The sequence below is a fragment of the Bidens hawaiensis genome, unplaced genomic scaffold (assembly GCF_021521415.1).
Source record: "Bidens hawaiensis isolate Kalapana, Puna unplaced genomic scaffold, B.hawaiensis_p1.1 tig00022502_1, whole genome shotgun sequence".
In the NCBI taxonomy this organism is placed as follows: Eukaryota; Viridiplantae; Streptophyta; class Magnoliopsida; order Asterales; family Asteraceae; genus Bidens; species Bidens hawaiensis.
The window spans coordinates 98,533-123,669 of NW_027493501.1; the positions used below are offsets into that span (position 1 = coordinate 98,533).

At 35.4% G+C, this 25,137-nt stretch overlaps 2 protein-coding genes across 2 annotated transcripts; one reads left to right on the forward strand and one right to left on the reverse strand.

The window, feature by feature from the left end:
- The first annotated feature begins 13,251 nt into the window (after window positions 1-13,251).
- On the forward strand, window positions 13,252-19,708 carry LOC143565655 (DNA (cytosine-5)-methyltransferase CMT2-like). The gene is made up of 20 exons (XM_077052558.1): window positions 13,252-13,389; window positions 13,651-13,685; window positions 13,800-13,902; window positions 14,776-14,880; window positions 14,992-15,111; window positions 15,264-15,357; window positions 15,954-16,159; window positions 16,255-16,320; window positions 16,398-16,643; window positions 16,725-16,783; window positions 16,867-16,933; window positions 17,013-17,342; window positions 17,424-17,492; window positions 17,578-17,664; window positions 17,745-17,832; window positions 17,909-18,030; window positions 18,100-18,245; window positions 18,331-18,400; window positions 18,481-18,584; window positions 19,420-19,708. Exons 1-20 carry the CDS (start codon window positions 13,273-13,275, stop codon window positions 19,571-19,573), a joined length of 2,388 nt encoding a protein of 795 aa, XP_076908673.1. The 5' UTR covers window positions 13,252-13,272; the 3' UTR covers window positions 19,574-19,708.
- A 448-nt stretch (window positions 19,709-20,156) lies between these two features.
- On the reverse strand, window positions 20,157-22,574 carry LOC143565651 (protein HIGH ARSENIC CONTENT 1, mitochondrial-like). Its single transcript, XM_077052556.1, has 6 exons — window positions 22,519-22,574; window positions 22,309-22,386; window positions 21,832-21,905; window positions 21,642-21,712; window positions 20,385-20,438; window positions 20,157-20,290 (listed from the first exon to the last, which is right to left on the reverse strand). Exons 1-6 carry the CDS (start codon window positions 22,533-22,535, stop codon window positions 20,174-20,176), a joined length of 411 nt encoding a protein of 136 aa, XP_076908671.1. The 5' UTR covers window positions 22,536-22,574; the 3' UTR covers window positions 20,157-20,173.
- Window positions 22,575-25,137: the final 2,563 nt, after the last annotated feature.

Sequence of the window (25,137 nt, forward strand, 5' to 3'; positions counted from 1 at the left end):
CGAATCAAGCTTTAATGATCAAATCAACCATATATGGAGCCAAATTTCGTTCTTGAGGAAGGGGTAATGTATGTGGACAAGTACTTAGTCTATGTTAGTTTTCTTGGGGCTTAAATCACGTGGTACGGTCCAAAAATAAGCGATTTTGTACCAAAAGCGACTTTGCACATGTGTCCCAAAGCACCGCGCGACGGCCCTATCCTCCCTTGGCCGCGCGGTGCTCCGGCCTAGGGGTAAGGGTTTGTTGTTTGGCAGCTTTGGTCCCTAAACTATCTAAAAAGGTTAACGTTTGATTATTTTAGAGTTTAATCAAGAAATGAACGACTTTGAAAACATGAAGGATACAAAATGAATATATACTCTTAGATACTTAAAATTTGCATGATGTTATTAATGATAAAGATCCGAATAATGTTCGTGAGTCGGGTTAAATGCAACGAATACGAATACGAAAACTCTGAGATGTTACAAAATGTTTCCGTGTATATACATTTTCTTAGCTGTTATGTTGTAATCGCATATGATTAATGTCACTAATGTTTAAGTCGGTTATGTTCATCTTGGATTCGCTTAAGTCCCTTTCGATTGTAAACACCCTAGATTCCTGTTAAGGCTAGGTTTAATTTTCTACTTTGGGGTTTATACAGGAGACTTTAAAATGGAAACAAAGGATGTCAATACACCTATAAACATCGATGATGATAACGAAAGGAGCATGTCAATATCATTGAGGATAAAGATATGAAGGAGGCCGAGGGTGATAATGCCATGGATTTGGAGCAAAGTGAAGGTAACAATAGAAAAAGAGGATGAAAACAATCTATTTTATGGGACCACTTTAGCAAACTGAAATCAATCTTAACAGGGGCGCATACCACATGTAAGCACTCTAACAAAAGCTATGTTTATTAACCGAGTAGGATTGGTACTAGAACTTTGCTGACTCATTTGAAAAGATTATGCAAGTTTACTCCCCTTAAATGTCAAGAAGATAAAAAACAAAAAAACTTTTAAGTTTTCAAAGGAAAGGGGAGGGTGGAAAATTAACGTGTTATCGTTTCACAAAGGAATTAGGTAAGCATGCTGTTGCTAAAATGATAGTTATTGATGAACTATCGTTTAGCTTTGTTGAAAAAAAGGGTTTCGTTATTTTTGTAGTGTAATTAGACCCGAGTTAGAGTTACCGAGTCAGATTACAATTGCTAGAGACATTTTATCATTATATGTGGATGAAAAAAAGAAGTTGAAACAGCTCTTAGGTAAATCTTCACAATCTGTTTATCTGACAACGGATGCATGGACTTCATGTTAGAACATAAGTTATATGGTTTTAACGGTGCATTATGTTGATCAACATTGGAATTTTCAAATAAGGATTTTGAATTTTGAAGTTATTTCTAATCACAGGGTGACACAATTGGTAAAATGATTGAGAGTTGTTTAATTGCATGGGGTATTGAGAAGGTATTTTCAATCACTGTGAATAATGAAAGCTATAATGACACTGCTATTTCTTTCTTAAAAAAAGATAAAAAAAAAATTGGGAGAATGCAATTTTAGATGCTCAATATTTGCATATGCATTTTTGTGCTCATGTGTTAAACTTAGTTGTGTGCGACGGATTAAAAGATTATGATCCTTCAATTTAAGTGATTAGAAATGTTGAGATATGTTAGTTTGCATCCTGCTAGGTTGGCTAAGTTTAATGAATGTGTGAAAATAGAAAAGTTAGACGTTAGTGGAAGTGTTTGTTTGGATGTTTCAACTAGGTGGAATTCAACTTACTTGATGTTGGAGACATCTTTGAAGCATAGAAAAACATAATCTGTTAGAAGAAGATGACAATATGCTAGGTTTTTTAATGTGGGTTCTAGTGCCTTGTTTGGTGAAGAAGATGCAAAAAAAAGTATGATCTGACTAAAATTGGCCCTCCAAGTGATAGTGATTGGGATATTGCAAAGTCCTTTATGACTTTTCTTAAGGTGTTTTATGAAGTGACAAATCGATTTTTGGGGTCTTTGTATGCAACTTTAAGTGCTTATTTTCATGATATGTGTTCATTGCATACCCATATTGATGAGTGCATTCAAAAGAATGATGAGAGGTTGAGTCATATGGCTATAAGTATGAAGGCAAAGTATGATAAATATTGGGGGGATGCGGAGAAGATGAATCCTTTATTGTATATTGCTGTTGTACTTGATCCTTGCTACAAGTTAAGCTATGTCAGTTGGAGTTTGGATGATATGTACCCTATGGGTAATCTTGCGGACAACCTGAAGAAGAAAGTAGAACGAACTTTGTTTCAACTTGATGACTTTTATTGTTTAAAAGATCCTAAGCATGCCAAAAAGTGTTCCTCAAACAAGAGCCATAATATAGGTGGGATTAGTGAGAATCTTAGTGTGCAAGAGAGGTGTATGCTAAAGTATAAGTTACACTTGGAAGCCGGGACATCCGGTAAATTAAGTGAACTCGATAGATATTTGAAGGATAATAAAGAGCCAATATATGACTCTTTTGACTTGTTATATTGGCGGAAGATAAATGGAGGAAAATATAAGATTTTGGCTACCATTGCAAGGGATGTTCTCGTTGTTCCAGATTCTACAGTTGCTTCAGAGTCCACATTTAGCACGGGAGGTCGAATTTTGGATCCATACAGGAACAACCTTTCTCCTAAAATAGTACAGGCGCTTATATGTACACAAAACTGGATTCTGGTTGATTTTAAAAAAGAAACAAATGTTGATTTCACAAAGTGTTGAAAGAAATTGAAGAGATTAATGAAGTTGAAAATGGTAGGTTTAACAATATTTAACACTTAATTAATTTTGTATTATCAACTCTAACAAAATATATCTTACATTTAAAATTTTGCAAGCAAGCTTAATATTTGCACGGATCATATTGATTGACAGGTAACTTGTTTTTCTATACATTTTTATTGCATAACTTTGGTTTATTTTTTTTTGGTAAAAATGGTGACAATTTGGAATTTGAATGACACTTGAAGTTTGGAGTTTGGGTAACATCTTTTTGGACAACAGCCAATGCCTTTATCTTGGTGTATTTGGGCACCTTTTTGATGTATTGGACTACTATGTCAGCTAACTATCCTGACAACTAGTTATTTTGATGTATTTGGCTAGTTATCTTGATGTATTTTCATGTTTATAGACGGCCTGTGTTTAAGCGTTACTATGGACGAATTGTAATTATCTAAGTTAGATTTTTGCAAATTATTTAAAGCCCAACATGCCCAAATCGTGAAACCAAACTGGAACCAAACCATAACTAACGGTTTGGTTTGGTTCGGTTTAAAAGTTCAACGGTTTGGTTTTGGTTTACAAGAATAAAAAACCATTACTAATGGTTTGGTTCGCGGTTTAACCCAAAAACCGTGAAAACCGGACCGTAAACACCAATGAATGAATAAGAGAGAAAATATAATAACAAAGGTATAAAAATATTACTTAATGAAAAAGATGAGCTTTAGTATAATTATAGATATAGAAATAAACTATCTCGTGGGATACTCTTATGATAAAGTATGATAATATAGAACAAACTTTTCGGTAAGAGCAATTTATAATATATTGTAAACATTTCAGTAAACTTTATAGTATAGTACGAAAATATAGTCAACATTTATGGGAAACAAGTACGATGGTGTAGCAAATTTATAATTAACAAATTCTAATTAATCTATCTAGGCAAAGGCTTCAATTAAATACTTGCAAAAGTATAATAATCACGTACTAATAAATATAATTAAATCAAGTATATATGTGAAATAAATAAACACGTACTTTTAACATATTTCTACCCTAATTTGAAAAATTAAAGAGAAAAGGGTCACGAGAACTCACATTTGGTTCTTGTGGTTACAATTAATCCTCAACGATTAACGAAGCATGTATCCGGCCTACTCGGTCTTCGGGTATCATTTTATGTCACCTTAACTGTCTAATTCAGTTTGGATATGTCTAGGGTTCTCCTTCTTGGTTCCTCATATCTATGTAATGGAGTGCTAGGCTTATTACTTATGGCTTATTCATGCTGCAACGTAACTATGTTTATTATTTCTAGTCATTTTTGACATAAGGCCCATATCAATTTTTAGGACTTTCTACAGTTTGTAGCATAACCATGCATAGTTGCATACTAGTATCATCTTAGCACTAATACGCTAATTAATCCTTTCTATTTACAAAAGCTTTTGTAATACCACCCTTGCCCATGGTTGAGACACCAAATTTACCTTAACATGTTATCCAAAATATATATATTAGTAGGCTGAAAAAATATAGTTTACACACATGACTTATCTGTCATTAAACTCTATAATTAAGGAGTTGTACGTTCATATGAAAACACACTATCCTGATGGTTTAAATTTCGGACAACCCTTGTAAACTTAACCATCACTTATTATCTTTCTTGAAAGCGTTATACAAAAGATATATATGCTAAGACTCATAACTACGGTTTGCTACACACATGTTATCTTCTTTTTCTTCCTTGCTATTCATGTTACAAACCAAAATGTTCATTTTCTTGAGATTAAATGCTACACGTGTACCTTATTTGCTGACTTTGGTTTGGAATAATTATTCAAAATAAAAAAAAACTTGAAGAATCATCTTCTAAGACTCCAAAATTTATGTGCGAAATGACCAGAAGAAAAGGATTATTATGTAAGCGACAAATTTCCGACTCTCATACAAAAAATCCTTGGGTTCGTCACTAGTTTTAACACACGCTTTAAATAACTCCACATATAAGAGAAAGTTTATTATAATATCAAAAGTTGTTTTCACATTACAAATGAGTCTATATTTATATGTTAAGACTTATAACCCAAAGCTTGGCCAAAATAATACATATATACTAATTAAGTTACTACTTACTAACTAAAAATTTTAATGACTTTGACCAAAATTTCGGTCTAAGATAACTAATAAATTATTTTTTCACCCTTGTAATGCCTTCCCACCGGTTCCAATACAAGTCGCTCTTTCGAGTTACCCGCCTAGTGTCTTCTCACTTGAAAAGTAACTCCTTATTCTTGATGGAGAAAGTTTTAGGTGCTGTTTTTTTTGAAGACAAAAACTGTCTGCAATCTGATTTCATCTGATTTCATGTCTGCAATTGAAGATGTGGTCTGAAGGTCTGCAATCTAAAAATATAATACTGTTTGTTTTATAAACTTGGTATCGTCTGCATAAGCTGAAAATTAGTTATCTATCATACATATCACAGTAGATAGAAATCATTTAACGTCTGTAGACTAGTAAAATAGTTGGTGGTGGGCGGTGGACGGTGGTGGTGGCGGACGATGGGTGGTGATGGTGATGGACGGTGATGGTGGTGGGTGGTGGTGGTGATGGACGGTGATGGTGGTAGGTGGTCGACGGTGTTGGTGGCAGATGGTAGGTGGTGATGGACGGTGAGTGGTGGTAGTGGACGATGGTTGTGGTCGACGGGTGGGTGGTGGTGGTGATGGACGGTGGTGGTGGTGGGTGGCGGTGGTGGTGATGGACGGTGGTGGTGGTGGGTGGCGGTGGTGGTGATGGAAGGTGGTGGTGGGTGGTGGATGGTGTTGGTGGCGGATGGTAGGTGGCGGTGGCGGTGGCGGTGGCGGGTGGCGGACGGTGGGTGGTGGTAGTGGATGATGGTTGTGGCCGACGGGTGGGTGGGTGGTGGTAGTGGGCGGTGGGTGGTGGTGGTGATGGACGGTGGTGGTGGCGGACGGTGGGTGGTGGTGGTGTACGGTGGTGTTGGGTGGTGGTGGCGGCGCATGATGGGTGGTGGTGGTGTTGGATATTGGGTGTTGGTAGATGTTAAGAAGTGTGAAGATGTGTGAAGAAGTTGAACAACAGCTTCTTTTTTAAGACCATAAACGCAGTTTGCAGATCTTATTTAAAAAAAAAACAAACAGTCTTCAGAAGCTTATGTCTGCGCGCCCGCAGACATAAGCCTCCTGCAGATGTTTTAAACGAAAACAAACACAACCTTAATTGATGAGTTGCTTTGCTTCTCTCCTTCCACAAATTTCCCCACCGTCACCTTTAGTTTTATAATTTCAACAATTATCTTTGTTGATATTTCAGGACACAAATGATACCTGAAGAGCCTACCCAGAGATGGACCTTATAAATAGGTTCTGACCCAACAAGACAATAAGAGCCTAATACAGAAGGCTCAACAAGAAGGACATTCTCGAAAGCCACTTTGAGGAAAATGAATTTCGAGGGAAATGGATTTTGGGGGAAAGCCACTTGTAATACCTCCCCTCTATATAAGAGGAGGAAAGAATCATGTAAAGGGACACATTACACATCCACTAATACTTACAAATACAACATTTGATCACCATTCTCTCTATCTTGTTAGGAACTTTACCCCCTCGTGGGAACAGGTTCCAACATTGGCGTCATCCATGGGACCTCTTGATCACGGGTCTCATTTAAACCTCTAAGAAAATGGTCGATCAAATCCGCCGTCACCACCATTGTTTCACCATCAAAAGGTTTTGGTTTTGTCTGCCCATTGTTTCGGTAAACAAGCAGCAACCTAGCTCTCCATATCGTCGTTATTCCTGTCGCTGGGATCTTTTTCCCGACTCTTCGGAATATTCCATGAAGGCAAGGATCTTGAAATATTCTCCGGCGCGACTTGAAAAGTCGGACATGACGATTGCTTTCAGCCAACAATTGATGCATACTCATTTTTTCTACTAATTTCAACCACTCCAGCGACATGCCACCGCAACCACCACCCCTGGTTCCATCGGAACCAGCAACGTCACTAAGTCTGAAATGTCCAGAAGTGCACATCCATACCGGAAAGATATAAAGAGCACCAGTGGACCAGTTTGTTCGTAAATAAGATGATATGGAGGGTTGAAGAAATTACGGCCAAAAGGCCCAAGATAACCTCGGAGTTCATACGAACTCACAGAGACGCTTTAAATGCAAGCATCGAAGAACAAGAGTAGGAAGAAAACTACAAGTGCCTACAGAACATTTAGATCAACATAAGTTTAGTAAAAATAGGGAAACGAAAAGGCTCGGTTTTGAGCCCATTCTGCACAGGTGCGCCACTTCAACTCAGTTTGGAATCCCCTTTCGTTCACGATCAAGCCCATTTAGTTCAAGACAACAAGTATTCTAGTGGGATCCCGTCCAGCGGAATAACAAAATCTTGCCGATATAATACGGTTGACTTCGGAGATCTCGACGGTACCATCATTCTTAATGAAAATAATCAGTTTGTTCTCTTCATCATGTTTGCATTACTTTAGCACACTGCATAGGTTATAAGAATTGTTTTACATCACCATTGAGTTTTGAAGTTTCAGAAAACACATCAAAGTATGAGTTTCTATTAAAAATAAAATAAATATAAAACTAAAAAGTAAATGAAATAGAATAAGAGAGAATGGTCAAATCCTACATTACCCTACTCTTATTCTAAAGCCACAATCTATTCTATGTATAAAAAAATGGTTTGAAAAGAATCTTGGTAAAAGTATGGATTTAATATTGATTTGTTACAAAAAGGGAGACATAGTCATATGAAAAGGTGATGTAAAGTTTGTTTTTAAAAAAGGTGATGTTACCATACATGCCCATATGCACCCTTCTTTAAAAAAAGGTGATGTTACCATACATGAATGTGTTCCACATTATTTAAATGCTACTTTTGTACTATATGTTATAAAGAAAGTCTTTAAGGTGACACATCTCTCAAGGAGTCCCTTCCGGGTCAAGTCAACAACGAGTCCTTATTGACGAATCCTTGGATAGTGAAGTCTCTTACTAAATAATCCCCTCAGAATGAAGCCCCCTGCTAAAAAATTGCTTCAGAAAGAAGTTCCCCGCTTAATAATTCCTTCAGAATGAAGCCCCTGATAAACAATTCCTTCAGAATGAAGCTCCCTACTTAACAATTGCTTCAGAATGAAGTTCCCTACTTAACAATCCCTTCAGAATGAAGTTCCCTACTTAACAATTCATTCAGAATGAAGCCCCCTACTAAATAAATCCTTTAGGATGAAGCCCCTTACTGAAAAATCTCTCCTGAATGTCCCCCCTGCCACTAAACCATCTCTCTGGAGCTAACCCCCTTAAAAAATAATTCATTTAGAACAAGGTCATTCACTAAAAAATCTCCCTAGAACGAAGCCTCCTACTGAAAAATACCTTTAGAACAAAGTCTCTTACAAAATTATTCCTTCAAAACAAGGTATCTTACTAAACATTCCTTCATAACAAAGCCCCCTCTAAGAAAAGAAAGTCATAACCGAGCCCCTTCAAAGAAGGAAGCCTCCTTTCAAGACAATCCATTCATAATGATGTCAAACAATCCCTTCATTACAAACACTCCTCCCAGACAATCCGTACTGAAGCCCCTTTCTATATTACAAGAATCTTTTTTAAAGAAGGAGATTCCCTTTCCAAGGGATGAGGTGTTTAAAACTTCCTTCCATGAAGAAAAAACATCATTTGGGCAAGAGTTATCTGCAAAGGAAAACAACCTCTTCCAGATTTTCCATTTCAAGAAGAATAGTCCCTTTTCAATGAAGTATTTAAAAAGTTCCTTCCGTGAGGAAGGAGAGACTTCTATAACAACTTTTTGCATTACAAGAATTTTATCTGAAGGAGAAGAATCCCCATCAAAGGGATGGAATGTTCAAAGGTACTTCCTTGCTACATCACAACATTCTAGAAAGAAGAGAAATCCCCCTTTAGGGGATGACACACGTGAAAGGTCAATCCCATGAAGAAGAAACCCCCTCCCTACACCAACATGGAGCTGGGGGACTAATTTGACATTGCACCATTCTGTCGTGGGTTTTCGTCAATAAAGTCTCTTTACTAAGGCAAGTGGGACCCCATCATCAGCTTTTATGCATAAAGACGTATCTCATAAAGAAATCGCCATCTTAAAGAGACTTCCATGAAAAATAGTCCCTTTCCAATGAAGGATTGGAAAGTCCATTCCAAGAAAAATGAAAGCCTTCTACAGCAACACCTCATGTTTCAAGATTTATCCTTTTAAAGATGAAGAGTCACATTCTAAAGAGTGACAAAGTCTATATGGAAGGAAAAAAGCCTCATATAGCAGCGCTTTACATTCCAAGAATTTTTCAAGGGGAAGAAACCTCCATATCCATATTAACTTTTATCAGAAGGGAATGGGCCCCTCCCATTAGCCCCTTTCATCATCCTTCATGTGTAAGACTTCTAACATGTATTAAAAATATGCTTTTATATTTATGACTAACAAATATAATTGGTCGATCATTGCTTATAATTCCCCCATGTGGGATAAAGCCCTTCTTAAGAGGCACAATACTTATAATTCCCCCATTGGGATAAAGCCGTCCTTAAGAGGCACAATACTTATAATTCCCCCATGTGGGATAAATCCCTCTTTAAGAGGCAGAATACTTATAGTTCTCCAAAAGTGGGATAAAGCTCTCTTTAAGAGGCATAATACATATAATTCCCCCTAATGGGAAAATGATATAAATTCTCCTTCACGAGTGTGAAAGGAAGGCCCGATTGAGAGGCTTGGATCCATATACAAAAATAATCCCATCTATGTTCAATACTTATAATTTCCCCAACGGAAAATAATCCCATCTATGAGGCTCAATACTTGTAATTTCCCCCGTGGAAAATGGCCCTATGCATGAGGCTCGGTAATTATAATTTACCCAGAGGAAAATAGCTCCTTCTAAAAGGTTTGGAACATACACCCCCTCCCCCAAGCAGGAGGTATAGCCCAAAATGTGTTCAAATGCACCGTTGAGTCGAAATGCAATATCTACCCACATCTTTAACATGATTTATTCATCTTAACTTACAATAACTTGCAGAAGAAACATATAGAAAGAATTAAAAGCACCATGATTAATGCTAGTGGTTTGATACATTTTCAATTTATTATCACATTGGAAATTGTTTATGCCTTAGTTTCCATGTCCAATACTAGTAAAGCAAGAGTAGCATGATCATTATTAGAGTCTATTAATCGGTTACTAACAACTTTGGCTGGGTTATTCAACAAGAAGAAAGAGATTACGTAGAAAGAAAGCTTAACATTTTCTTGGTTATGACAAAGAAACTTGGGCTTAAAAGTCCCTTATCCCAATCATAAATAATTAGCATAAGAGACTGGGGGACTTGAAGAGGTAATTCCAGGATCGGGCCCATCGTATGGGGATGAGTTTAGAGATGCGTAATCTTTGTCTCATCCATGACTTCTCCATCTTGACTATACTGGGTCCAAATTTGATAAGTCAAAATAGAAGAAGGACCGTGTGTTTCTATCCAGATAGATTTAAATTATCAAGAGAATTGGATCAAGATTATGTGAACTAAGTATCATCTACCTCAACCAAAATATCAAAAGAGGATCTCGCCCGAAATTGGTCCAATGAGTGGGTTTAAAAGGGATGAACCTCTCTCGTATATAATAGATGAGCTAAGACTACATTAGTCTCTTGTCCATATCAGAATAAGGAAGAATAGAGACTTGTTGTGAGTCCATTGTACCCGTTATAAATAATGAGCACAATGGATTAGGGACTTGAAGAGCCTACCTCAGAATTGGGCTCCGGAGGTAGGCTAAAATTCATTAAGCAAGAAAGAAGGCCCAAGGCTGAAGGGAGAAAAGAAATACACAACGGGCCAGGTACCAAAAGCCCAAAAGAAGAAAGTGAGAAAGACACGAGCGACAATAGTTATCGAGTCTATTACCCTTATAAATAACAAGGGCAATAGACTGGGGGACTTGAAGAGCCTACCCATAAGACGGGCCTTATAAGTAGTCTCTGACTCAACAAGACAATAAGAGCCCAATACAGAAGACCCAACAAGGAGGACATTCTAGAAAGCCACTTGGAGGGAAAACCACTTGTAATACCTCTCCCTATATGTAACAGGAGGAAAGAATCATGTAAAGGGACACATTACACATCCACCAATACTTACAAGTACAACATTTGATCATCATTCTCTCTATCTTGTTAGGAACTTTACCCCCTCGTGAGAATAGGTTCCAACAATACCAAATTAACACAATCATGAAAGGTAACAAATGTAGCAACTTTTTACCAAATAGCATTTAAGACACAATAGTTAATAAAGGTGATTAATGATTAAATCAACATGATATTCTATCTAGGTGATAATTCAAGACACAATCTAATACACAAACCGACCTGAAAATAATTAAGTGTTGAATCAAGAAAACTTTTTAATAAATAGTGTTAAATTCATCAGTTTAACTAATCCATCCAATAGACACTCATATACTCATGTTTAATTATACTAAAATTAAACAAGTCAAGACCGTCAACCATTTAAAGTTGGAATAAATTTTTTGAATCTATATAATTTCAAGTAAAAAAGTTACCTAAAACCTGGCTAGAAACAATATATTATCATACCCATGGGATGGTTGTAAAATGCTGACTTTGACGTCGATTAATCTCCGACCAATCGTCATTTGGTTAAAAGCTATCAAAATTGAAAAAAATATAAATAAAATTTGGTATACATATATATGGGGGAGGGTTCAATGGGGAACTTTAAAAAGTGAGAAACTAGGGAACCATGCATTTTACATGTAAAAAAATAATATAAAATTCGATTTCACATATAAAAATTAGTTTAAAAATAAACTTTTTTTGGAGCTTTTGCTTATAAATACATATAGAAGACAGTCTTAATAAAAAATTTTAATTTTCTAAAAAATATATTTTTTTACCTTTTTTCAGTCGATTTTTTAATTTTTGAAAATGGATTCTACATGTGTATATATATAAAAAATCTAAAAAAACTATGTAAAAATGTGTTTTATATATGTAAAATTGAATTTTTTATTATTTTTTACATACAAAAGATATGATTCCTCAGTTCCTTACTTTTTATGATTCCTTTTGAATCTATCACTATATATATTTAAAAAATTACATATAAACACCAATCCAATTAATCCTAATTATCTTGATTAATTTCTCATCCATACACTACCACCCGATTAGCGCCTAATGATTTCTACAATACACTGTCGCCCTGCCAATGACAAAATAAAAATATATAATCAATGAGTTGAATTAAATAATTACCATACTCGACACATGTTGTTGTTTTTATTATTTTAACGACCAACAAATATAGAATTGTCTAGGTACTTCGTATTCGTATGGTGTGATTTAATGGCAAAAAACACCGTCAGTTGACCTAACACAATCGTATGGAGCTTTAAAATGCATCCAAGTTACCTTCAGTTTTATAGAAAACCCACCCGCCTAAAAGCCCGTTAATTATAAGTTTTATAGAAAACCTACCCGCCTAAAAGCCCGCTGATTATAAAACCCGAACGACATCAAAAGATAACAAAAATTCCGGTCCTTTTTCACTGAGCCTACATTCTTTATTATTAATTTGAAATTTGAAATACTAAATAAACAATATAATATAAAATAATATAATATAATATATGAAACACACCCCTCAAGTTGGACTTAATTACACCCCCAACCACTTCCCACTAACAAACTGACATAAAGGACAAATCCATCCCAAATAGATCTCGCTCTGTTGCAGTTACCAACCCTAGCCGGAGTTATAATCTTCCGGCCGACAGTTGCCGCTGATCGGAATATGCTACTTGTGGTAAGTAATAATTGCTTATCACAACCTGCATTGCTCATTCAACTCGAAAATTTCTCACCGGAATCTCCGACTGTGTCAACGGCGGCCCTAATTGTTCATCGGAAAACGAATTTGAACTCTCCGATTGCTTAATTTGAATCCGGAAGGTAATAATTTGACTTTCAGTTCAATGCCGGAGCTCAATTGAGAGGATCTTAGTTCATGATTGACTGTAGTTTCAGTCGCCATTAATAATAATAATAATAATAATAATAATAATAGTTTTGCGTTACCGACGATGTCTTCGGAAGTCAACGGCACTGAGTTTGACGCGGTTAACAGTGAATTTATTTACAACGGCGATGAGTCGCCGGTTTTAAAACCTAGTCTGGAAACCCGTGAGTCGGTGCAAATGCCGCTTGACGAGTCTGTTATTACTTCGGATAATCAACAAATTTCATCGATACCATCTCTGGTGACGTTAGAAAGGGGGAATAGCAAATTGGAGAGGATTATTACGCACAACAGAGTAAGGAGATCACCGAGATTGCCTCCCCAAGTTGAAGGCACCACCAATAGATCAAAGTTAAAGAGGATGGCACCGACTGCAGATAAGAAACAGAGTAAGCGAAAACGAGTGTTAGTATTTGTTGGGGAACCAGTTCCGGAAAATGAAGCTCGAGAACGGTGGGGCTGGCGGTATGAATTAAAGGTATGGTCTATGCTAGTTAGTGATGGTAATAGTGATGCGCTTATTAAATGTTGATCAGGTTGATGCTTGTTTATGAATAACTATAACTATAACTAGTATGTTTGGATCATATCTTACATTTGTGCCAGCTGGCATCTGATGCGAAACTGCTCAAGAATTATTTGTAACTGTCTCAATCAATCAATGAAGTTCCTTGTTTTTATGAAATGTTGATATTTTTCTCTTGCAATTCTGAGTACATGAGCGTTGTTAATTCTGCAGGGTCAAAGATGTAATGGACAGAGTGGGATATTAAAGTGAGTGGGATTCTTATGCCTTGTATAATTCATAGTTACTTTGGTTCTTTCGTGTTATTGCGCTTTATGCTATCTCAGTTTGGTTTTTTAACATTGAATATGATCATGATGTAGTGCTGGTGAAGAGGATGAAGTGCATGTAAATGTTGTATGTCATTACCTTCAAGCTAATGTTAATGGATGCATTTTCAGTCTTGGAGATTGTGCACACATAAAGGTAACAGCTTTATGTGAGATCGAAAGTTTGGGCTTTTGTTCATCTTGCTGCTTTCTTAAACGTCTTTCTTGCTACAATCGGCTATTAACATGAACCATAATTTTTTTGTTAGTAGTTTAATTCCTTCATATAAACAGTCGTACCCAAATGTTATTATTGAGAAGCAATGATTTGGCTGCCATATAAACATATTTGATATATTCCTTTATTATAATAGTTTGATTTTTCACTTCATTTTCCAAACAAATTTAGGCAGTTAGCCTTTGGGTTTCCTTCAGTGGATCAAATGAATCAGTTTTGAAAACTCATACAAGACATGCAAGAGTGAACAAGTAACTAACATGCTTCATTTGAGACCAGTAATTATCTCCATTTCTCACATATACCATCTGAGTCTAACGCTTGTTGATCTGATAATAAACGAGTTGGATTTGATTTTATATCTTAAAGGGAAAGTGATATTCTTTTAATGAGTTGGGAATCATCGAACAGTGAGTTTTTAAAAAATGCAGCTACAAAGATGTCTAAGCTAAAATAATATCATCCATAATGGAAAGTAATATGTTGCTTATAAGTGAGTGGAAATTGTATCTGAACACGATCCATCTATTGAACACGATACAACCAGAGTTCATGTTACCATATTAATACCAATTTGGAAATAAGATCTGTCCATTGAACACAATGCAAACAGAATTCACATTACAATTTGTATAAACGGTGAACATTTGCCTCATGCATATTCCATATCGCTTAATAACAAGGTTTAGTACTGACTTGAACATCAAAGTCTGCCTCAAAGAACAGAGGTAATTATTTGTGAAAAAGTTCCTATATGTTTCTGTCATAATTCTTTTGAAAAATGTTTTTCAGGGTGAGGGAAATCAACCACATGTTGGCAGGGTTGTTGAATTTTTTAAAACATCAGATGATGAAAACTATTTTAGAGTGCAGTGGTTTTTCAGAGCTGAAGATACGGTTAGTGTAGTTTAATGCCATTATTCACGACACTTTCTCCTGTGAATTTGTTAAAATTTGTTCTTCAGCTTTTGTTTTTTGCATTTTTTCTTCCAACTTTTTATCACCCAGGTTTTGAAAAATGCTGCTGCTTTCCATGACAAGAAGCGCTTATTCTTCTCCACTTTAATGAATGACAACTTATTAGAATGTATACTTTCTAAAGTGATAGTAGTAGAAAAAGATCCAATGGTATGCTGCAACTTCCTTATCTTCTTTACCTAATCCTCAACAATTTGAACTTCCCAACATAATTCTTATTTCTTTGCTGTCATGGATGTTTAAATATTGCATTTTGTTTAGTTTTTGTTTGTAATATTTTTAATTGCTTGCAACCATTGCAGCTAGGTTTCCGATCAACATCTATTCAGCCATCTGATTATTATTATGACATGGAATATTCTGTAAAGTATTCAACATTCCGCTCCTTGGTGACTGGTAAGTTACCATATCACTTACATAAGGTTTCAGGAAATGTACTCTATAAAATATATAAGATAACAGATAATCATTTGTGGAGTATTGGGTTAAGATGCCAAATGCCAAATGTGGTATCTTACGACTCCCCTGTTTTCAGCAGATGATATCAAGTGTCTTTTATAATATATCTCTGTTCTAGAATACACTAATCTACTTTTTTTGTAATATATGAAAATATCTGGAAGCTAAAATATATAATAAAAGAAAAATACAATTTTTGTAACACCAAGCAAACTTTGTTGACAATCAAAGCTGCTAGAAGGGGCCAGTGCCTGGTACTCCGTTGAGGTATCAGATTGAGATCTGCTAACAGCATCCTCAAAGAGTTGGACCCTTAGTCTGGTAATGGCTCTTTTGCTCTGAATAGTATCTGATTTGTTAAAATAGTCTATCTCCAATATGCCATTAAAAGTTTAAAACTGTAATGCATGCTGTTCATGTCTGGATATTGGTAATATCATCCACATAACTTGTCAATATTTGTATGAAATTTAATCATCTTTTATTAATTATGTGCAACTGTTATATTTGCGATCTTTATTGAAATTGTGCAGCTACAGATAGTTTGGTAGCTAGATGTGATTCGATCTCTGCAAGGAGCCTTGATACTAATAATATGACCACGACTACAACTCCATTAGACATAAGTGATGACATATACAAAAGTGAACTGGCATTGTTAGACCTTTATGCTGGTTGTGGTGGAATGTCAACCGGACTCTGTCTTGGTGCCAAACTTTCTGGTGTTAAACTTGTAACGGTAACTAATTCATTCCTCAAATCCTATTTGAAGCTGCTGCTAATTTTGTTTAATAATATACCAGCTTTTTCTTTCTTTTTTTTTTCCAACAAAAGAGATGGGCAATTGACTATCACAAGTCTGCATGTGACAGCTTGAAACTCAATCATCCAGAAACTGACGTGAGTGTTCTGACTAGATATTATATTAATATCCATTAAATGCTTGATTTTTTATTATTATTAGTATATTTTTATAGGTTCGACATACAACCGCAGAAGATTTTCTGGAATTATTGAAGGAATGGGAAAAACTATGCAAAATATATCTTTTGGATGATCCTGATAGAATGAACGAAATTAGCTGTGTTGATGAAAATGAATCAATAATCAATGAAGCTTCCTTATTGGATGACGTGGCTCCTGGAGAGTATGAAGTTTCAAGTCTTGTTGATATATGTTATGGAGATCCCAGCAGCACAGGACAACATGGGTTAAAATTAAAGGTACATTGTAACATACTCAAAGCAGCATGCTAGTCATTATTTCTTGATAAATAATTCATTCAGTTGCATTATAATTTGTAGGTGCGTTGGAAGGGTTATGATCCAAGTGATGACACGTGGGAGTCAATTGAAGCGTTGAGGTTTTTATTTGCATTTATTTGTAATAATAAATTCAAGATTACAACTATTTACATGTTCGGTTGCTTATATTTACCCGTCACAGTGATTGTCAGGGCCACATACAAAGTTTTGTTAGAAACGGATACAAGTCCAAGATATTACCATGCCCAGTGAGTCGTGTTGCTAATGTTAGATTACAATCTTAACCTTGTATTAAACTATATGATAGTTTTTTATTATGCACTTCAGGGTGATGCTGATGTTATCTGTGGGGGCCCACCATGCCAAGGGATAAGTGGCTATAATAGATTTAGAAACACTGATGATCCATTGAATGATGAAAGGAATCAACAAATAGTTGTCTTCTTTGACATAGTGAAATTCTTAAACCCTAAATACGTGTTAATGGAAAACGTGGCTGACATTTTAAGATTTGACAAAGCTTCTCTTGGAAGATATGCAATAAGTCGTTTGGTTCATATGAACTACCAAGCAAGACTCGGGATCATGGCTGCTGGTGCATATGGTCTTCCACAATTTAGGTTGCGTGTTTTTCTATGGGGTGCTCATCCAAACGAGGTAATTATATTCATTAATAATTAACTTCTCACTAAGTTTTCTGTTATTAAATCAAACACATTATATGTTTTTACTTTGTAGAGACTACCTCAATTTCCACTTCCCACACATGAAGTTATTGTCAGATACTTCCCTCCAGCTGAGTTTGAGGTGCCTTATTATTATTTTATTTGATTCTAATATGACCATGTATTTTTTGTTTGTTTATTCTAATTATATAATTCTTGTAATGCAGCAACATACAGTTTCTTATGATGAAGGTCAGCCTAGAAAGCTTCAAGAAGCCATTGTTCTCCGTGATGCCATATCTGATCTTCCACCTGTACTCATCTCCATTTTACCTGTTTTATATTTATATTATGCTTTTAAGTAACTCAATGTAATTTGTTGTTTAATGCACAGGTTACAAGCCATGAGGTTCGTGAAGAGATGACGTACGAAATGCCTCCAGAAACTGAGTTCCAAAAGTATATTAGGTTAACAAAAGATGGTAATGCTTATACCTTAACGAAGTTTACATTATTTATCATTTATTAAATAATATTAAGCTGTCTTCTTTCTTGTAGAAATGACTGGTTCTGCTCCAAAAGGGGTTACCGATTGGAAAACCTTGGTTCTCACTGATCATCGACCTTACAAGTTGTCTGAAGACGATTTTCATCGAGTGTGTTATGTACCACGCAAAAAGGTTAAACATTTCTTGTTCATGCTAATTGTTTAGACATATTTTTGGTTTCTAACTTTTCAAGATTTATAGGGAGCGAATTTCAGGGACTTCCCTGGAGTAATTGTGAGGGATAATATGGTTTATCGAGGTCCCAAAGAAAAACAAGTGTTGCTTCCATCCGGAAGACCGCTAATACCAGATTATGTTTTCACCTTTGAGAAAGGAAAATCTAAAAGGTTTTATATATTCTCATATGCTACTTTAATCAGTACCCTTTTTATTATAACATCCTAACGAAGTAATGGTTGTATATGTTGATAGACCATTTGCAAGATTATGGTGGGATGAAAACGTGCCAACTGTGGTAACATTCCCGAATCTTCACAACCAGGTACTTCCTCTCTGTGATTTTATCTAAAAAAGCATAAAAAATATGTTGATTCGGTTGGTAACTTTATAAAATTTGTACAGGCTGCTATACATCCTGAACAGGATCGAGTCCTTACTATGCGAGAGTATGCAAGATTGCAAGGCTTTCCTGACTATTATAGATTCTGTGGCACCGTCAAAGAAAGGTATGCAAGTTAAGCTTTACTTTTTTTAGTAATAACTACTATTCTTGGGTTTTAAATTTTATATAATTACATCTTCATGTTTTAGAACTTTATATCTTTTTATCCTAGTTTCCTGCCTCAACTCCTTGAAGGTCACCGACCCAGCATAAGCTGCGTTTTACCTGGTCCCACAGGTTAGGATTTGGGGTATTGGTGCATGAAACGAAACAACCGACCTGAACCACAAAAACCGAACCTAAATAACCGAACCCAAACATAGACCGACGATTTAGTTATGATTTTGTAAAAGAACAAATTTTTGGTTTGGTTTTGGTTTTGGTTCTTTATGCAACTAAAACCGCAAAAACCGAATCGAGTTTGTGGATTCTCTTTTTTAATTTTGAAGTTAACTAATTTACAAGGGTTTAATAAATAGTGTAACCCAAATATCGTAGCAAGTGTATAATTATACGTAGTAAAACTGAAACCTAATTGAACCCAAACCGAAAACTGAAGAAACCAAAATCGAAAGGTTTTCAACAACTCAAAAACCATATTTTTGGTTCAGTTTGATCCTGAAGCCTACCTATGCACACCCCCAGTTAGCAAGGTATTGGTGGGACCAGTGAAAGTAGACTAACGGTAGCGGGGATTTGAGGTATTGGTTAGCATGGTGCTCGTGAGACTTGTGAAAAATCATTAATGGTTAGCAGGGTATTGGCGGGGCCCATGAATTTAAAGGAGTCCTCATGGTTATGAAGAAAAGAAATCTTCAAATCATATTGATTCCCATATTGTAAATCTTGCTTGGTTCAGTCTGAATAAACGATAAACGGAAAAAATGGGAAAATTTCAGGTACTGCCAGGTGGGAAATGCTGTGGCGGTTTCTGTTTCAAAAACTTTAGGGTATGCCCTCGGGATGGCGTTTCGGAAATTAAGTGGTGACGAGGCGCTCATGACTCTACCACCTTATTTTGCATTCCAAGTACCACCACATGATCGGCTGTAGAAACCGACACTGCATTAAGATTGACCCATTTTCTTTATCATACTCCAAAAACTGAATTAGCATGTTGTTGTCAACCTGTCATTCTAATTTAGCCTGTTGGTTCAACAGTCACTGGTCATACAATAACAAATAACATATTGCAGATTAGTTTTATTTAAATCTGTGAAATTTTCTGACAATATCACAACTGTTGTTGAAACTGTTGGCAATAATTGAATCACAGATACAAGAACAATTGGATTTTGTTAGCTATTATGTTAAGAGTGTTTTCATGTTAAAAAATAAGGTTTTGAGTTGCAACAGGTAAGTCTAAACTGGCCCACCAATGGTTAGTATTGTCTTTGGATAGATTGGGCCAGGTCCGATCAGTAGCAGTTTAGAACGGGTTGGGCCGGTTGGCCCAGATCAGTAGCAGTTTAGAACGGGTCGGGTTGAACGTAACCAACTTGACCCATTTATTGGTAGATTAATTTGTTGAGATTACAATGTATACAAGGGATTGAAAGAAACCCAAGAAAAAGCAAACATCCCAATGTACGGATTTCGAAAAAACACAAACTTAAATAATCGCATACACAGTATCATAATCTTTAGTGAACATTAGCGACGAAACTTGCAAGCGGTTTTTAACTCCTCAGCTGGTGTGGAGTCACCTGCAAACCCGTTATTGACCCATGCAGAGTATCCACCGGCCATGTTCTTAGCGTTCTTGTAGCCCTACATAATTAACACAACCCATGCAATAAAGGTATATAATTGATATAAGATTTGTATTAAACACTAATGAACAGCAGAAAAGAATGTAACATACTGCATTAAGAAGGTCCACAGAGGCTTTAAGTGATCTCCCTCCACTGTTGCAAGCCTTTAAAATGCAGGCCATTTAGAGTGTCAAAGTGATTATTTAATATATATGCTTGCAGATGCTATGAGAGGGTGCCAAATAATGGAAGAAATGTGAAAATTGAAATCAGGTTGAAATTTATCAATGTTTTTGTTTCATTACAAAACTACAAAAGACTAACTTATTGCAAGAAGAACAAGAATAAAAATAAACAGTTTATTTTTTCTATTAATGGCTCACATTAACATTTTTACTATCAACGGTTCACATTTTAAAAAAATTTCACTTTTTACATACAAACATCTATGTTAATTAAAAATACCATTAAACTAATTTGTTAAAGCGCTTTCTTCTTCTTAAATGTTTATACGCACATTTAAGGCTATTTATAGAAACTACGCTCATTCATGATTTGCACGTTCTCACATTTGATCTCGGAGTTATATCCAAAATAAGATTTTTTTTTTGTATCGGCGAGATGAAAAGCGGATGTTTAAGTTTTTATATATTTAACATTTATGTTCACTAAATATATATATATATATATGTGTGTGTACGTACTTACTTTAAAATTGTTAGTATTATTTGCATATAATAAACACTAAAAGATGGTTATTGGAAACTAAGTTTTATATAAAAACAGGTATTTTTTTTATTGTAGACTAAGAATAAATTTTTTTATTGATAACTAGTACTGATGCCGAATTACATTTTACTATAGTTAAAGAAAATTAACAAATTTATGAGCTAAATATTCATTATTATATTGAATACGTTTGTTCATGTTTAGATAATTATAAATGCATTTTCCCCCCTCTAGTAGTTTTGTTATAAACAAATTTATCAAACGCAATTCGCCATTGTACAAATAAAATTAAAAACATGTTTCATTGTGTAATAATCTCTAATATTTTAGTTATAAACATAATATTAAGTATTAAGTATATATTAAATACATGTTTAATATATTAACTAAAAATTATGTAAATAACTTGTTTGTTTAGGCTCTTGAGCCTAGTCTAGCTTGATATAGAAGCTTAGGTTTGGTCTCAGGCTTGTTTATTAATTGAACTTTAATAGAGGCTTGAGCTCCTTTAAACTTGGCTTAAAATAGATGCTTTAGCTAGTTTATTTGGAGTCGCTTATAGGCGTCTTGACTCGTTTACACCCCTAAATTCAACATGCATAAACACACAAGTTAAAATACCAAAAAAAAAGACGTACCACAACGAATGAGTCATCCTTGTCACATAGAGCTGAAACCTGAGCCAGAAATTCAGGATTCTTAACCCTTCCTGAAAGTTGCAAGTTTAAAACAATTTAACTATGAAGATACGTAAATTAGAAAACCAATCAACTACTATTTGTTGACAATAAAATACATAAACACATGATCTCTTGATATAACTGGCACCTTCTTGTGTGATGAACATGTAAGGGATATTCAGAGCATTTTCCACGTGACTCTTGGTGTATTCTTCATTTGTTCTGTCAGTTTTTAAATACAAAAAATATACAAATACATAAATAAAATCCATATGGTAGAATTTCTTATGTTTTGCATAAAACACCGGCGGATAGGTCCGTTTGAGTACTTTTGAATCGGCTTCATTTGATGGTTGGACCGGATTTTCAATTTTCGTAAAATTCTTCTCTTAAAAGATTACTGTTTCATTAGTACTCCACTTCTCTTCACTCAACGTACGCTTTATATTTAATAAATATACAACAGTTTTACATTTTTTAAAATTTATATTTATATGTATATATATTATTTTGAACCAATGATGATACCGTTTTCTTTAAACCAGTCCAACCAGTGAACCGTAAGACGATCGGTTTGATTACATGTCATGTTATGAAAATATTGATTTAAAAAGCTTTCACTAACCTGACATCAAGATACCGGTGACCAGAGTTAAGGAGTCCTTTAGCTGCATGAACATCCACTGTGATCACATCTTCAACACTAATAAACCAACAAATTAAACGCAAACAATCAAGCGTTGAACCAAACACTAATAAAAAAACACATAGACACCCTAGCAAGCGGCCACGCACACACAAATCAATCAAAACAAGATTTAAATCAGGATCTAACCTCTTGGTGGCATCCATGGTGTTCAAACCTTGATGAACTAGGGAATGATAGCTAATGCTTTAATGTATTTGTACCAACAACAGTTGACTTTTATATATAAGAGCAAGTAGACTTTTTTTAAAGGGTTTCAAATACATTATTCACCACCTAGAGTTGACCCTAGATATTTTATTTGCAGCTTAAATGATAAGGCATGAGCTTTATATAGAATCATTTTTAATTTGCTGAATTTTGTGTCTGGTTTCTGTTGTAAGTTAAGTGATATATAGGGCAATGCATAAGAGTGGCATAGCTATATATAGTGAGTATTAATTTAGATCAAAAGTGATCCGCCATGCATCCGTCTAACCAATTATAACCATATTACAAATCCGAACTACCATGGTACGCGTTGCTGATAAACGCCTACAATTAAGGATACATCATTGTTAATATTTTCATTGGCGCACTTCGCACACTCACCACAGTTTGTGCCAAAGGTTGGCTCAGGTGGGTACTGAGTCTATTAATTAAACACAATTCTTTAGTTACTAGATAAAGCATAAGAGATTCTCCGTTACTTCATTGTATCTTTGGAGGCAACTAGCCAGGAAAGCAAATGCATCATTCGATTAAACGGGTCACACTCGCTACGGAGAAATAAGTATGTTGAACTTTTAGCTAGTTGAAAGTGTCTTGAGTTGAATGTTCATCTACGTTTCTATATTAGTCATATGATAAGTATTAACATGAGGGTTTAAATGCGAGTAAGTCAAAAGGTGTATCGGTGATCAATCAATTGCCGAAGCTGATTAAAACAGAAAGAATCTTCAAATTAAAATCAAAATTTGAAACTGATTTACAAGGTCATCATTATTCATCAATAGATTGAAATCAAATTACATGATATCGATCAAATCTGAAACTAGTAATCAAGAGTAATCAGAAGCAATTTGAATTCAAAATCAAAGTTTACGATGGATCACAAGCAATTAGGAAGGATCAAACTGAGAAATTCATGTCATTTAGTCTATAAGGATTGAAACAAATTTCTGGAGGGAGAAACCCAATTTAACCCTTCTTTTTCAAAGATTCCAAAAATAGCCCTATCAAACCCGTCGGCGCCAACGGGTTTTAAAAGTTTTCGTGATCTATCCAACAAGATTCAAAGCCTCTGTCCAAATTTTAAGTTATCCCCTCTTCCCCGTCCAAATTTAAGAAATCTCGTCAGCTCCGTCCAAATTTTTGAGAAAAATACTCCTTCTCCTCCTCAAAACTGGTCGCCGCCGCCACCACCACCTCCTCCTCAAAACTGACTACCATAAGCTAGCTAGGGCCGCTGGACGCGTGAAATCATTTTCTTTTTACGATTTTGGAGGGTATTTAAGGCCCGTTTTCACTCTAGGTCATAACATCTTCATACCCTAGCCCATTGGGGACGATTTTGGAGCTATTCTCCACCATCTTAACACCTCTCAATCACAAATTCATCCATGGATTCAAGATTCCACTCAATAATCAAGCTAATCATGATGTGGAGGCAAGGTTAAGTAACTCATGACCATACCACTTCATGTGTAGGGTTTTACTAGTATTGGGATTTAGTATCGATTAATCTTTTGGTTGATTGAACCTTTATGTTTGTTTAAATAGAGTAAACAATTGTTTTTCTAGGATTTACATTTATCATCAATTATTTGGTTTATGTTCATCAACATTTTGGATTGAGTTCTTATCGTCATTGAACCGTTTACCATTAATCATTGATAGGTGCTAGGTTTTATATTACCGAACTGGTAATTAGGTTGACCGCGTTCAGTTGTGTCAATTCGTCGGATTAGGTTTTGTGAATCATCATAACCAAACTAATGTGTCTAGTAATTATTTTCCTATTCTAATAAACGAATTATGTCTATGCGATACCTACATCTGGGCATCAATTCCTACATGCAGATGAATTTGAAACCAGGGCTAGAATTGTGATGAATCAACGATTAAAAGAAATGTATGAAAGGGAGTTCTTGTTCTTTGTATTGACAGAAAACGAGATAGAAGAGCAGAGAGCATTGTTGGAACAAGCAAACATAGAGAAACAATTATGAGAAGAAGCTAAAATGCCTGGTGATGAAGAAATACCATAAGAGATTATTGGATCTCTCATCGACTTAAAAAAGGGCGGTGAAAGAAAAGATGAAAATATTGAAGTTGAGAAAGAGGCTGAGTATGAGGAAAATGTGCCTTCAAAAGGAAAATCTACTGAAAGGGTAATTGAAACTGTGAAAGAATGGCCGGAACAAATAGTATACTATGCTAGGAAGAAAAGAAGAACCACTACTTCTGAGCCTATTCAACACGAGCCTGAAACGGATGTTCTTGTTAATGTAGAGCCTAGAGATGGTATAGAGGCTGTATCATTGAGGCAATTCATGCCTGATGTTGATAACGTGAATGAAGATGTTCTTGTTGCTGTTGTTCCAAAATCTAAAAGGCAAAAGTCTAGTGCTAAAAATACTTTGAAAAGGAAAACATAGCTAAAGAAAGTGTTGAAGAAAAAGGATGATGCTCCTCAAAAGGGTGAACCTTAAATCAGTGCTCTTGATGACATCTCTGAAGAATATGATGATGATTATGTTGAAAATG

What these genes read in the sequence shown, in the direction of transcription:
- LOC143565655 (XM_077052558.1), top strand. Translation starts at nt 13,273, where the DNA reads ATGGCACCGACTGCAGATAAGAAACAGAGTAAGCGAAAACGAGTGTTA. An exon ending in GCTGGCGGTATGAATTAAAG is followed by an intron (nt 13,390 to 13,650) that starts GTATGGTCTATG and finishes TTAATTCTGCAG; the next exon opens with GGTCAAAGATGTAATGGACA. An exon ending in TATTAGGTTAACAAAAGATG is followed by an intron (nt 17,833 to 17,908) that starts GTAATGCTTATA and finishes TCTTTCTTGTAG; the next exon opens with AAATGACTGGTTCTGCTCCA.
- LOC143565651 (XM_077052556.1), bottom strand. An exon ending in CACCGGTATCTTGATGTCAG is followed by an intron (nt 21,906 to 22,308) that starts GTTAGTGAAAGC and finishes AAAAACTGACAG; the next exon opens with AACAAATGAAGAATACACCA. An exon ending in AGGATGACTCATTCGTTGTG is followed by an intron (nt 20,439 to 21,641) that starts GTACGTCTTTTT and finishes TGCATTTTAAAG; the next exon opens with GCTTGCAACAGTGGAGGGAG.